This window comes from Myotis yumanensis, unplaced genomic scaffold (assembly GCF_028538775.1).
Source record: "Myotis yumanensis isolate MYYU_CA2020_CCGP unplaced genomic scaffold, mMyoYum1.0.hap1 SCAF_15, whole genome shotgun sequence".
Classification (NCBI taxonomy): Eukaryota; Metazoa; Chordata; class Mammalia; order Chiroptera; family Vespertilionidae; genus Myotis; species Myotis yumanensis.
Window position 1 is genome coordinate 40,221,916 of NW_027223766.1, and position 12,340 is coordinate 40,234,255.

The following is a 12,340-nucleotide window of genomic DNA, read 5'->3' on the forward strand; positions in this document are numbered from 1 at the left end:
CCAGCTGCAGAGGAAGTTAGGACTTTCTGCAGGTGCAAAGCCAGGAACAGACCTTTTCCACATTGGAAAGGCCTCGGGAACAGCGCTGTAGGAGGCTGGCAAGCTAAGACAGGTGCGGCAGGGGGGGGGGGGGGGGGGGCTTGCCGGGGAGTTTGAGGCACTGCTAAAAGCAGGAGGCCGACCTGCCGCAAGGTGATCACCAGGCCTCCAGGGCCAGGCTGTGAGGTAGTCGAGGGCATTTGCCTTCTGGGTATGTGAACAGAGCAAAGCTCCATCAGATGTCCACACACTGACACACACACCACCGACAGTGTATGCAGCAAGAGCAAGAAGAAAATCATTTCAGGACACTGAAACCTCCAGTATCCTCTACTTAACGTGCTCATTCCAAAGGAGAAACGCCTAGAGCCCAGGCCATCATCCCAGAGCAGGAGGAATTTGGAGCTGGTAAGAGGCTCAATCGACTCCTTTGACTACTCATCTTCCACCTGCACCCTTCTACAAGGTTTGAATTCCTGTACAACAGCAAAGCAATGATCTGTATTTTAGCCTCGCAAGATGCAACTATCCTTCTGACAGGTGAAGTTCTTGCCCTTCTCCCAAATGAGAAGACACAAGGCCCCAACAGTCATTGAATCCATGTTGCCGGCTATGTTGATTACCACTCAAATTCAGTCGTGGTCCCAGCGAAGATTCTGTTAACTAAACACTATGGTACTTTGTAAGTGGACGTCCACCAACTTTAACACATAAAATACAAATGGGAAGGAGGGGAAAGAAGAAAAGAGTCAGCATATATCAATAAACATGTCATATAACGAGAAAATATGCAAAGCTTCCACAGGCCTGTCTTTTTAATTGGCCACAAGGAAAGTTGATATCTATAACCTTCACCTTCAACTCCCCATCCCATATTTTCCTTGCCCCAGAGCCAGAACTCACAGCTCTGGGTGCTTTACCTGGTGGAGTGATCCAAACCTTTCTTCTCCAGGGGTCTGAATCCTCAATCATCCTGCCTTTTTCTGGTTCCTGTAAAACCACTAACCTTTACCGTTGGCATGAAGTTTTAGGAAAAACCTTATAATAAATTTCCAGAATTTAGAATCATTTGCTGGTTCAGGCAAACCAGCAAACTCCCCTGTCACCACTCAATGGCCCGCAACTGCGTCTTCCCAGACAGCGTTTTCTAGCATGGTCCTCGTTGCTTCCGCCATAGCAGCAACCAATTTCCCTTGGTAATTGGGATCAATCATTCCAACCAGTAGATTAACCTGTTTTTCGCCTGTTGGTTCAGTGGTATAAGGAGTGCAAATGGCCAGGCGGCAGTCTGTGGTAGGCAGAATTCTAAGATGAACCCCACGATTCCTGCCCTCTGGTGTACACACCCTGTATCATTTCTCCATGTGCATTGTTGGGGCCTGCAAATATAATTGGATATCACCTCCATGATTATGTCTTATGGCAAAAGGGATTTTGCAGGTGTCATTAAGGTCCCTAATCAGTTAAATAAAATCCAGATGGAGATTATCCTGGGTGAGTCTGACTTACCTAATCAGGCAAGTCTTTCAAGAGTTCGTTCCCTTGCCAGTTTAGAAGAAACACAGCCCTGTTGTGAGAGGAGTGTCCACATGGCAAGTACCCGAGAGCAACCTCTAGGTCCAACGCCGCCTGCAGCTCCTACCTACTGCTCCGGCCTCATTGTGCCTATCGCGGGCTCGCGCCTAATCAGTCCCAATCAGGAGAGGCTTGCGCTGTCACAGCAGCACTGGCCAGCCATGAGCCCAGTGTCTGGCGCCCTCCCAAGGGGAGTGGCCTGCGGGATCTGGCTGAAACTGGCTCTCCGACATCCCCCAAAGGGTCCCGGATTTCATTTTGAGAGGGTGCAGGCCAAGCTGAGGGACCCCAGTGGTGCACGATTGAGCTGGGGAGGGACCCCAGGAGGGCTCCAGGGAGTGTCTGGCCCATCTTGTTCAGTTCCAATCTGCCAGACCCCAGCAACAAGCTAACCTACCGGTCAGAGCATCTGCCCCCTGGTGATCAGTGCACGTCATAGCAGTGGTTGAGCAGCCTTAGCATATCATTAGCATATTATACTTTGGTTGTTCTGCTGTTCGATCTATTTGCATATTACCCTTTTATTATATAGGATGAACTCATGCATTTAAACATATTTGATGTGTTGGCAAACCATTGTTATTATCTTTATTAATGCCTAAATAATGTCATCTTTGCCAGTGGGAACCAATTCAAGTTGGCTCTTAGATCCTTGTGAATTGTCTTTGTTTTCCAGTATGCCAAGATGTTCCAGGCTCATATTGGCAATAATAATAAAGGCTTATCTGCCCCAGAGCTGAAATCCCCCCAAAATTCATGGAGCCTTAGTTCCTTTTAGTAGGAAATGGTATGTAGAAATCACAATCTGGGCATTACTTAATTGGTCATTATTTCTAGGCTTTTTAGTAAACAAAGCTAGAGCTTGTTGTTATGTTTTATAACTTTATTAAGATGAAGTACTTTATGAATTCATATTGATACTTAGAACTCAAGCACAGGATTTACTTAACTTTATCACTCTGGTACCTGGGCTTCCTTCATCATAATTCTTTCTGAACACAACTGGAATTGGTAGATCTTCCTTTGAATTATACTGCCCCCTTCAACAACTTTCATGGCAATCAACATATCACCTTTCATTTATTGTTCTTTTTTATATGTATCTTATCCTCCCTTCCAAATGGTAAGCAATTTGAAGCCAGAAGACACATCTTTTTACTTTGTTCAATAGGTAAATTCCTAAAGTGCTAGTATATTTCCTGACACATAAATTCCTTCTTCTTTATTTCTCTCAAAATATGGGACAGTACTATACATAACTTTGTTATGTTTTTCTGGTGTGTTCCATTTTATTTTTTATATACTTGTTTGTTTATTTATTTTAATTTATACTTATTGTTGAAAATATTACAGATGTCTCCCATTGACCCCCTCCACCCCACTCCCGCCCCCTTAAAATGAATACATACAAATTTAGGTTTATACTCAACTTTTCAGATATAAAGTACTAGACAGTCTAATTTTATTAGGAATTAAGATAAAGATATTAAAATTATTTGAAATAAGTTTTATTTCACAGATATAAAACAATTTTGAACATTTACAACTTATACAAAGACTGGTAGCTTTTATATTTTAAAAAAGTGCTATACTAAGAGAATGGGAAAAATTAAAGACCACAATGACATTCTAAATTATAGGTTCCAGGAACGGGAATATGAAGAAAGTACACAGTCTATTCAACTACAAAATCCTCAGACCATCTGAGTGAAGGAAAATGAATAATACTGGACTTGTGTGAAATCACACTTTGGTCTGTAAACACATTTAGCTTTGTTTTTCTTTCAGATGTCTACCTAAAAATTATATAAAATGTCACTAAAATTAGCCAGTCAAAGGTATACTAAAAAGAGGTAGGGAATGAAGATGAAAGAGTTTATTTTGGCAGTTCTTCAATAATGATGCGAGACACTGAATTCCATCCAGTAGAGGCATCTCCTTTGGGGTAATCTGAACAAGTACCCACCCAGATAGCAACATCCACTAACCTGGCACCGATTCCTTCACAGAGTCCTTCCACTGCAAAAGAGAGATGAGAGGAACATCTTGAGAGGACAAAAACCTTTAGCTAGGTAATAAATCCATTTAATGTACAGTGAATTAAAAATTCTAATACTTCATATGTGTTTTGTAAAAATAAATTCTGTTTTTCTTAGCACATAAATACTTTTAAAATACAAATATATACCCATTCTATGATATAAGCATAACAGGCATTTTTCTTACAGGTTTTAACCATAAAACCAGAATTTGTTTAGTTTCGTTACAGAGATGACTTAACACAAAAAAGCAACTCATTTGATTAAACAAAGGAAGGATTTACTTTTAAAAGTCAATACTTTCGCCGAAACCGGTTTGGCTCAGTGGATAGAGCGTCGGCCTGCGGACTGAAGGGTCCCAGGTTCGATTCCGGTCAAGGGCATGTACTTGGGTTGCAGGCACATCCCCAGTAGGAGATGTGCAGGAGGCAGCTGATCGATGTTTCTCTCTCATCGATGTTTCTAACTCTGTATCTCTCTCCCTTCCTCTCTGTAAAAAATCAATAAAATATATCTAAAAAAAAAAAAAAAAAAAGTCAATACTTTGGTTTAATTTACAAGTATTTTTTATTTTTAAAAATTTTTTTATTGAATTTATTGTGGTGACATTGGTTAATAAAGTTATGTAGGTTTCAAGTGTACAAATCTATAATGCATTGTATTATATATTGTATATATTCTATATATTGTACTGTGTGTTCACCATCCAAAGTCCAGTTTCCTTCCGTCACCATTTATGCCCTTTTAATCCTCTTCTACCTCCCCCCGCCACCCCGCCTCTTACCCTCTTGTAATCACCATACTGTTGTCTGTGTCTATGAATTGTTGGGGTTTTTTTTGTTCAATTCCTTCACCAACCAACCTTCCTTCTGACAGCTGTCAGCCTGTACTTTTATCGATGGGTCTGTTTCTATTTTGTTTGTTAGCCTATTTTGTCCATTAGATTCCACATGTAAGTGATATCATATGGTACTTGTCTTTCTCTGACTGGCTTATTTCACTTAGTATAATGCTCTCCAGGTCCATCCATGCTGTTTCTAGGGGTAAGATTTCCTTCTTTTACAGCTGCATAATATTCCATTGTATAAATGTACCACAGCTTTTTTATCCACTCATCTACTGATGGGCTATTGTGAATAACACTGCCATGAACATAGGGATGCATGCATTCTTTCGAATCAGTGCATCAGGTTTCTTTGGGTATATTCCCAGAAGTGGAATCACTGGGTCATAATAAGGAGTTCCACTTTTAATTTTTTGAGGAAACTCCATACTGTTTTCCATAGCGGCTGCACCAGTCCACATTCCCACCAGCAGTTTGTCTTAATGCAGAAACTTAGGAATAACAAATCACTTCTGACATCCCACCCAACTGATTACAACATATGAGGTTTCACACCATGGTTGAGAAATGCATTATGGGCTAACAATGTGCTGTCCTAGTTACCCAACATGACCGTGGACTCAAAAAGAATCTTTGTCTCTAAAGACCTGAGACGCACGCTGCGATGTCACTAGTCTACATACCAGAAGAGGTGCGATGGATGTTAATTGTTGAATTCAGTTCAGGGCTTCCTTGGTCCAAATAAATGATGGCTTCAATGGGAAGAGGCCCTGAACATTCAGCTCCGTTGAACGTGAAATACCAACGCTGGCAGCACGCGCTTCTGCACTTCAGCCGGAGCGAGCCACTGAACAGGACTCGGAGCGCGCTGTTCGAGCGCATCTTCGTGAATGTGCACTCCTGCCACACACACAGACATGGGGGGCCGTTAGCATTCCCAAGCTTATTCAAAAAGATGCTTTCAAACTGGACTGTGACTCTCAACTACCCTTTACCCCAAGCTACATTTAAAAAGTCTAACCTTTGTAGAGGGAAGATTTTCTGCAAGACAGGAAAGGGACTCTGAGATGAAGAACTCTTTACAAAATCAAGTTATGGCATCCTTAGAATTATTCACCCCACTGAAGGTCTTTCATTTTTACCAAAAACAGCTAGTCTTCAGAATTGAGACCAAAGCAACCTCTATATTTACTTTATTTTTTTTTATTATTCCAAAAATATTTCCTGAGCCCTATCTGCTGGATACTATAGATACAGCAGTACACAAGACAGATTCTCTGCCCTCATGGAACTCACATTCTAGACTAGTACTGTGCATATATATTTATTCTTGACCTATTTCTATTTGATCAGCAGCATACAGTATCACAGGTTCAAGCCTAGATGGGGTTTTTAGCCTTTAACTGTGTGACACAATGATAAGGCTCACATTTTTCCCCCCTCTAATTGGTCTTTGCAAAATTCATCAGTCAATTGGTTCATGGCCCTATCTTTTACCTGCAGAAGGCTCCCAAACCTTTCTGGCCACTGATAAAAGGAACTTGAAAACACATTAATAATTCAGAGACCATAGGGAGAGCTTTTGAAGAGAACTCAACTACAACTTAAGAACTGGTCAATGTCCAGTTTAAAGAAGTAGGCAATATTTAAACAAAATGTTTTTTTAAGAAATCACAAATGAAACTAAAAATGGTCACAGTCACCAAAACCATGGAAGAACTTTTTTTTTTTTTTTTTGCTATTCCATATTTTATTTTTTTATTTTTTTTAATAATTTTTATTTCTTAAAGTATTACAAAGAGTATTACATATGTCTCCTTTTTTCCCCCCCTTGACATTCCCCCGGCCCCTACCCCCCGCCCCCCCCGCCCCGTGTCTTGTGTCCATTGGTTAATCTTATATGCATGCATATAAGTCCTTCAGTTGGACTCTTAATCCCCCCCCCAACCCTCCCCATGGAAGAACTTTTATGGAAATTCTATCACATGAAAATCAAATCAAGACAGTGGCAAAGTTTTTTATAGACAACACTAGAGGCCCGGTGCATGAATTCGTGCACCAGTGGGGTCCCTTGGCCTGGCCTGTGGAGTTGGGCCAAAACCGGCTCTCCAACATCCCCTGAGGGGTCCCAGATTGCAAGAGGGTGCAGGTCAGGCCGAGGGATCCCTCCGGTGCATGATCAGGCCAGGGAGAGACGCGGGAGGTTGGCCAGCCAGGGAGGGACCAAGGGAAGGCTCCAAGGCATGTCCGACCTGTCTCACTCAGTCCCTATCGGCCACACCCCAGCAGCAAGTTAACCTACCAGTCAGAGTGTCTGCCCCCTGGTGGCCAGTGCATGTCATAGCAAACAGTTGAGCGGCCTTAGCATATCATTAGCATGTTATGCTTTGATTGGTTGAACGGCTAACTGGTCAACCAGATGACCGGACACTTAGCATATTAGACTTTTATTATATAGGATAGCAGACATTTAACAGCTGAGATAAGGATCGGGGCTAACACATAAAGATTAAAACCTTAGAGTTGTATGAAAATAAAGTCTCTTCTATCTGCCTAGTGATAGTAGTGGTTAATATCATGAAGTAATATATTGTCAATATGGAACCATGTACAGAGTTAGTTAACAAAGGAAGAAAGGCTTAGAAATAGCACCAACTTCTTCAACTCTATGAATCCCAGTGGACTTGCCAGTTACTTTAGGAAAGCAAACACTGATCAAAGTGACTGAGTCATTAATCTAAACGCATTGCCAGCCAGGCTATTGTGAGTAGCTTGGCCCCTCAGTGTTGCAGAATAATGTACAATGGTCACTGTAGTCCATCTCTGGTCCATCCCACTTCTCTCAGGCTGAGCAATGTTAAGCTAGGCCTCTACCCAGATTAAGGGCAAATACCAAGGGCCTTGCCACGGCCAGATGATTCCCATCATCTGGTAAACTTCTTAGAAATTCTTCCCACCGCTATGTCTGGAGCCACAGCAGGATTTTTTCGACAAACTTAAATTTACTTCAGGATAGATTGGCAAGTTGCTTACTGTCCAATCTTGTGAACAAAGACATGCATGCTCTCCCTTTTTGTTTGCATTTTAAAAAATAGAGTAAGTTATTTGAGGTTTTTAGGGTTAAATATCTTAGAAATATCTTTATAAAATTAACTCTGAGATGTTACCAATTTTTCTCATTAATTTTAAGTTAAAGTTACATGGTATCTCCTTAATTTTAAAAAATATTTTGGTAAAAATAAATAACACAAAATCTCACCTAAAATTAACACTCACCTATGAAAACCCTTAAAAAAATTTTGTGTGTGTGTTGTTGTTGTTTTGTTAATCCTCATCTGAGGATATTTTTTCCATTGATTTTTAAAAATATATTTTTTATTGATTTCAGAGAGGAAGGGAGAGGGAGAGAGAGAGATAGAAACATCAGTGATGAGAGAGAATCATTGATTGCCTCCTGCATGCCCCCCTACTGGGGATCAAGCCCACAACCCGGGCATGTGCCCTAGGCTGGAATCGAACCCAAGACCTTTCAGACCGCAGGCCGACACTCTATCCACTGAGCCCAACCAGCTAGGGCTCCATTGATATTTAGTAAAAGGCGAAAGATTTATATGGTCTGAAGAGAAACCACAGCATTCCATTGATATTTAGAGAAAATATAAGGGAGGGAGGTAAGAAGAGGGAGGAGGAGGGAGGGGGAGGGAGGGAAAGAGAGAGAGAGAGAAACACTGATGTGAGAGAGACACATCTATTGGTTGCCTCCTGCACCCACCTGAACCATGGCTGGGGAGCAAACCTTCATCCCAGGCATGCGTGCCCTGGACTGTGAATCGAACCTGCAACCCTGAGGTGTGTGGGCCGATGCTCTGACCACTGAACAACACCAGCCAGGGATGAAAACCTTTAAGTTTTGCTTCAACTTTAGAATAATTCTGATTTTACTTACCGCAATTTTTCCAAGATCGATGCCATAATTCAGCGAATTCCACGAGCACTGCTTGTAGTTGGGTGTCCAGGACTCCTCGAAGGTTTCCCGCAGGCACTCCCCCTTTTCTCCTTTGAATCCATCCCGACCTGGGATCCCAGGGGTACCAGGAATGCCATTGGCCCCAGGGCTCCCATCTCGACCAGGTACACCCGCAGGCCCTTGTAAGCACATTCCATTATACTAGATCGGTGGGAAGAGGAAAGGAAGAGAAGCTCTCACCACTCAAGATTCAAAGACTCGATCTGATTAGAACCGCATTTATTCTGAGTCCTTGGAGGCCAGAATCCTTTCATACCCCTTGCTCATGTTCTAGACGAGTTATTATAGAGAACTGACTTTAAAGTTATTTCTAACATACTGTGATTTCTTTAAATTGCACAGACTTCACATTTTTTACGTGGCGGATGTGTCACGGGTAACCCTTCTGAGCACCACCCCACTCCTCCTCCCTGAGAGGCAGCAAATGACCTTATTGAAGGTGACTACTAGCCTCCAACAGGTGGCAGTGATCTCTCAAACATCTTAAGGATTCTTTGTTTTCCTTGGCGGGGAGGGCAGTGGTATGTCATGCAGAAGTTAAGCGCATGGATTCTAGAGCCTGGTTCTCTGGATTTTAATCCTGACTCCACCACCACTAGCTCTGTGAGATAGAGCAAGCTGCTTGACCCACAGATTGAGAACCGCTGGTGTAGACTGTCACAATCCACAATTCTATACAAATATACTATCATTCTATATCAATATATTGTCCAATCAGAACAAAACACCAGGTTCCTTATATGTTAAAATAACTTCAAAGCTTATCTTTTAAGTTCCCCCTCTGGGAATAGACATGGTCGTATTCTAAAATCCAATAACCATATGTCTCTAATGTTTGCAAATCAATTTGCTTTCCACACCACCAACTTGATTTTTGTTTTGACAGATGATTTTTGTGACGTTGACGAGTGCTCTTTTTCTGATTGCAATGGGAAAAGGACACTGCTACTTATTTACTGCCAGAGAAATAGTAAGAAAAGCAACAAAACTGCAAAAGTATTAGAAAACATGCTAAAGTATAAAATAGTCTAAAACAGTGTAGTTAATTGTAGACAATTTTCATTACAGTAATTTCATTCACTGACACTAGCAGATACACGTAATGTTTGGACGCAGATTTCTAGTGAAAGAGGAGAAGCAATAAGATTCCTGGTATTCTTTGATTTCTTGGTTGCCACAACTTGGACGGAGAGATTGCTCTTAGCATCGACAAGGAGTAGAGGCTAGGGATGATGCTAAAAATGCTACAATGCACAGGGCAGTCCCCACAACAAAGAATCATCTGCCCCCAAATGTCTACTCTGCCACGGTGGAGAATTTTATCCATCTTTTAATCTAAAAATTGCATTTCCGAGACCACATCATTTTATTGAATTAGGTTTCACAGGTACCACATCAGTCTTCTTGCACTTTAAAATGCTAACTCAGCCCACCTTTAGCACCTACCAGGGCGGGGTAAGATAAACATCTGTGCAATGAGTCCCTGTTTCTTTCACTGGACTGGCCACCAGGGGGCAGAACTTGCTGGAAGCTTGAAAGAAATGCTTTGAAAGATCCTGTACAAAGAAGTTGCTTTATAGAGTCTGTTGAAACTTTCTATGTGGACCTCTCTCCCCTCGCTCCCTCCCCTTCTCCCCCTCCAGCAAAACCAAACCCAAGCTACAGGATGCACCTGAGCCTGGCTGCGTAGTAAGCTTTTCCAAGTCGGGCTAGAGTTGTGGGAAACCACAGGTTCTGTAAGTCTTGGGAGGGAAAGAAAAAAATTGCTAGCTTGATGGGGGAAAGGGTTATGTTGTAGATCATAACTACAAATTCACAAAATGCAAACTCCACAGGAACCACATTCAGTTGGTACAGTTTAAAGCAATTTGGGCATTTAACATGGAACGGCAGCGCTGGACACAATTCTGCTTTGGGGACAAAATTACACGGCACATCACCAGAAAGTGCCGTGTGAAATGGCAGGGATTTTTTTCCAGGGCTTTTGAATCTGGTTGACAGCTAGCTGCCTGGGAGCTTGGCTTATTAGCTGCATTTACAAGGGCAGCTTAACATATACAAAACAGGTTCGTTTTGTTTTTAAATTAAAAATGTCCCCTCTCGTGTCTTGCAATGCCTGTATACCATCCTTGTTTGCGATTAAGATTGATTTAAGGATTGACCATATTAAGTGCCAAGGACTATGGTAGTTGTGACAGGATCACTCTTGCACTCCCCCTGTTTGTTGACTTTTGGAGGGAAAAAGCCTTAAGCAAACACACGTTCCCATAGATGAGCCCTTCAGAAAGCACTTGGGCTACTTATTTGCTCTCCTGGAAACGGTCTTCTCCCTCCGCGCAACTGTGATGCTGGTACCTGGTGACCACAGGGGCAGACCGGGGGTGTCCGAAAGCGCTGGCGGCCTATCTGTCCAAACAGAACCACGAAGCGGGTCCTTGGAGGGTTAGTGCTGGGCCCTTCATTTCCCCTTCCGGCCATAAACCCTCAGAACCACCCCGGGCCCGGCGGGCTGTGGTCTCCAACCAAGTAAATTGCAGCCCATGCGCCCTGGGAGGATGACCCAAGATGATTAATGGTCTTCAAGTTACAAAGCCCTGGAGGGAGGCTCTGCACGGGTTTTTGCTCTCTCCGGCCGGCAGACGTGGCCACCAGTCCCCACAAAGGCCACGTTGCCTGTCCCGGCCCAGCCCACCCAGGGAATCAGTAGGCCGGGGGTCTCCAAGCAGCTCCCGGGCCAACGTGCTCACCTCCCCACGCTCCTCACCCTCCTCTCGGGGCTGCTCTAAGCCTGGCCATCCTCACAATGGGGTGAAGGCCCGGGGGCTCAGAGGCCAGACATTATTGGGCAGATCCCTGTACTTTGGGGCATCCCACCCGTTGCATCTCCGCTCAAACATGACCCCCCCCTTCTGGTCTCCCCTGAGCGCCCCAGGTCACCAGCCACCACACGTAGCCCAGGTCCTTCCCTGCACGTAGACTCGGACAAAGCAGGACACCCAGGCGCACGCGGTAAGACACACACACACACACACACACACACACACACACACACTCACACACTCAGACCGCCTCCTCTCCGTCCCCCGTCCCCCGCACTCACCAGGTCCACCACCTCCCGCTGCCGCAGCAGCGCCTTCTGCTTCACCTTGGGGGTGTCATTGGCGCTCGCCGGCGCCGGCAGCTGCAGCAGCAGGAGCAGCAGGAGCAGCAGGAGCGGCAGGAGGCCGAGGCGCCCCGGCCTGGGGGCGGCGGCGGGGCCCTGGGGGCGCATGGCGCGCGGCGGCCCCGGACACGCGGAGCGGGAGCTGGAGGAGCCCGGGAGCTCGGACGTGATCAGAGTCTGGCCCCGCGGCGCTCCGAGGCGGGCGCAGGCTGCATCAATGCGCCTTTCACCCGCGCGCCTCCCCGCTCCCTCCCCACCCCTGGACACCCAGAGTTTCCATCCGGTCATAGGCCAGAGCCCCCACCCCGAGCCCCACGCGGGGCGGGCCAAGAGCCGGGCCCGCCTTCTCCCGCGGCCGGCTCAGCCCGCTGGGACCCCCGCGGGGCTGGACAGATCGCGGGGAGAAGCCTCCTGCAAAGTGGGGGTGAGGCGGCCATCGTCTGGGTGCCACGAGTGGAGACTTCGAGGGCGGGCGTGGAGATATTACCGCCTAAATGATCATTGGAGAGGCACGTGCCTTCACTTGGGTTCAGGGACCGCCTTCAAGGGTTGTCAAAGCCGGCATCTTCTGCAAGATCCTTTTTGGGGGATGACTTTTTTTGGTGGGGAGGAGAACCATGAGTATCATCAAGTTTTCCCTGGGCCCCCTGAGC

The 12,340-nt window shown here is 44.8% G+C and overlaps 1 protein-coding gene across 1 annotated transcript; it reads right to left on the bottom strand.

Annotated features, from left to right (window-relative positions):
• Positions 1 to 3,150: 3,150 nt before the first annotated feature.
• Positions 3,151 to 11,810, bottom strand: CTHRC1 (collagen triple helix repeat containing 1). Its single transcript, XM_070392140.1, has 4 exons — positions 11,625 to 11,810; positions 8,444 to 8,665; positions 5,181 to 5,397; positions 3,151 to 3,633 (listed from the first exon to the last, which is right to left on the bottom strand). The coding sequence occupies exons 1-4, from the start codon at positions 11,793 to 11,795 to the stop codon at positions 3,491 to 3,493; spliced, it is 753 nt and encodes a 250-aa protein (XP_070248241.1). The 5' UTR covers positions 11,796 to 11,810; the 3' UTR covers positions 3,151 to 3,490.
• Between the last annotated feature and the right edge of the window lie 530 nt (positions 11,811 to 12,340).

Coding starts and splice junctions, on each gene's coding strand:
- CTHRC1 (XM_070392140.1), bottom strand. CDS start 11,795: ATGCGCCCCCAGGGCCCCGCCGCCGCCCCCAGGCCGGGGCGCCTCGGC. Junction 8,666..11,624: donor AGCGGGAGGTGGTGGACCTG/GTGAGTGCGGGG, acceptor CCACCGATCTAG/TATAATGGAATGTGCTTACA. Junction 5,398..8,443: donor TCGATCTTGGAAAAATTGCG/GTAAGTAAAATC, acceptor TGTGTGTGGCAG/GAGTGCACATTCACGAAGAT.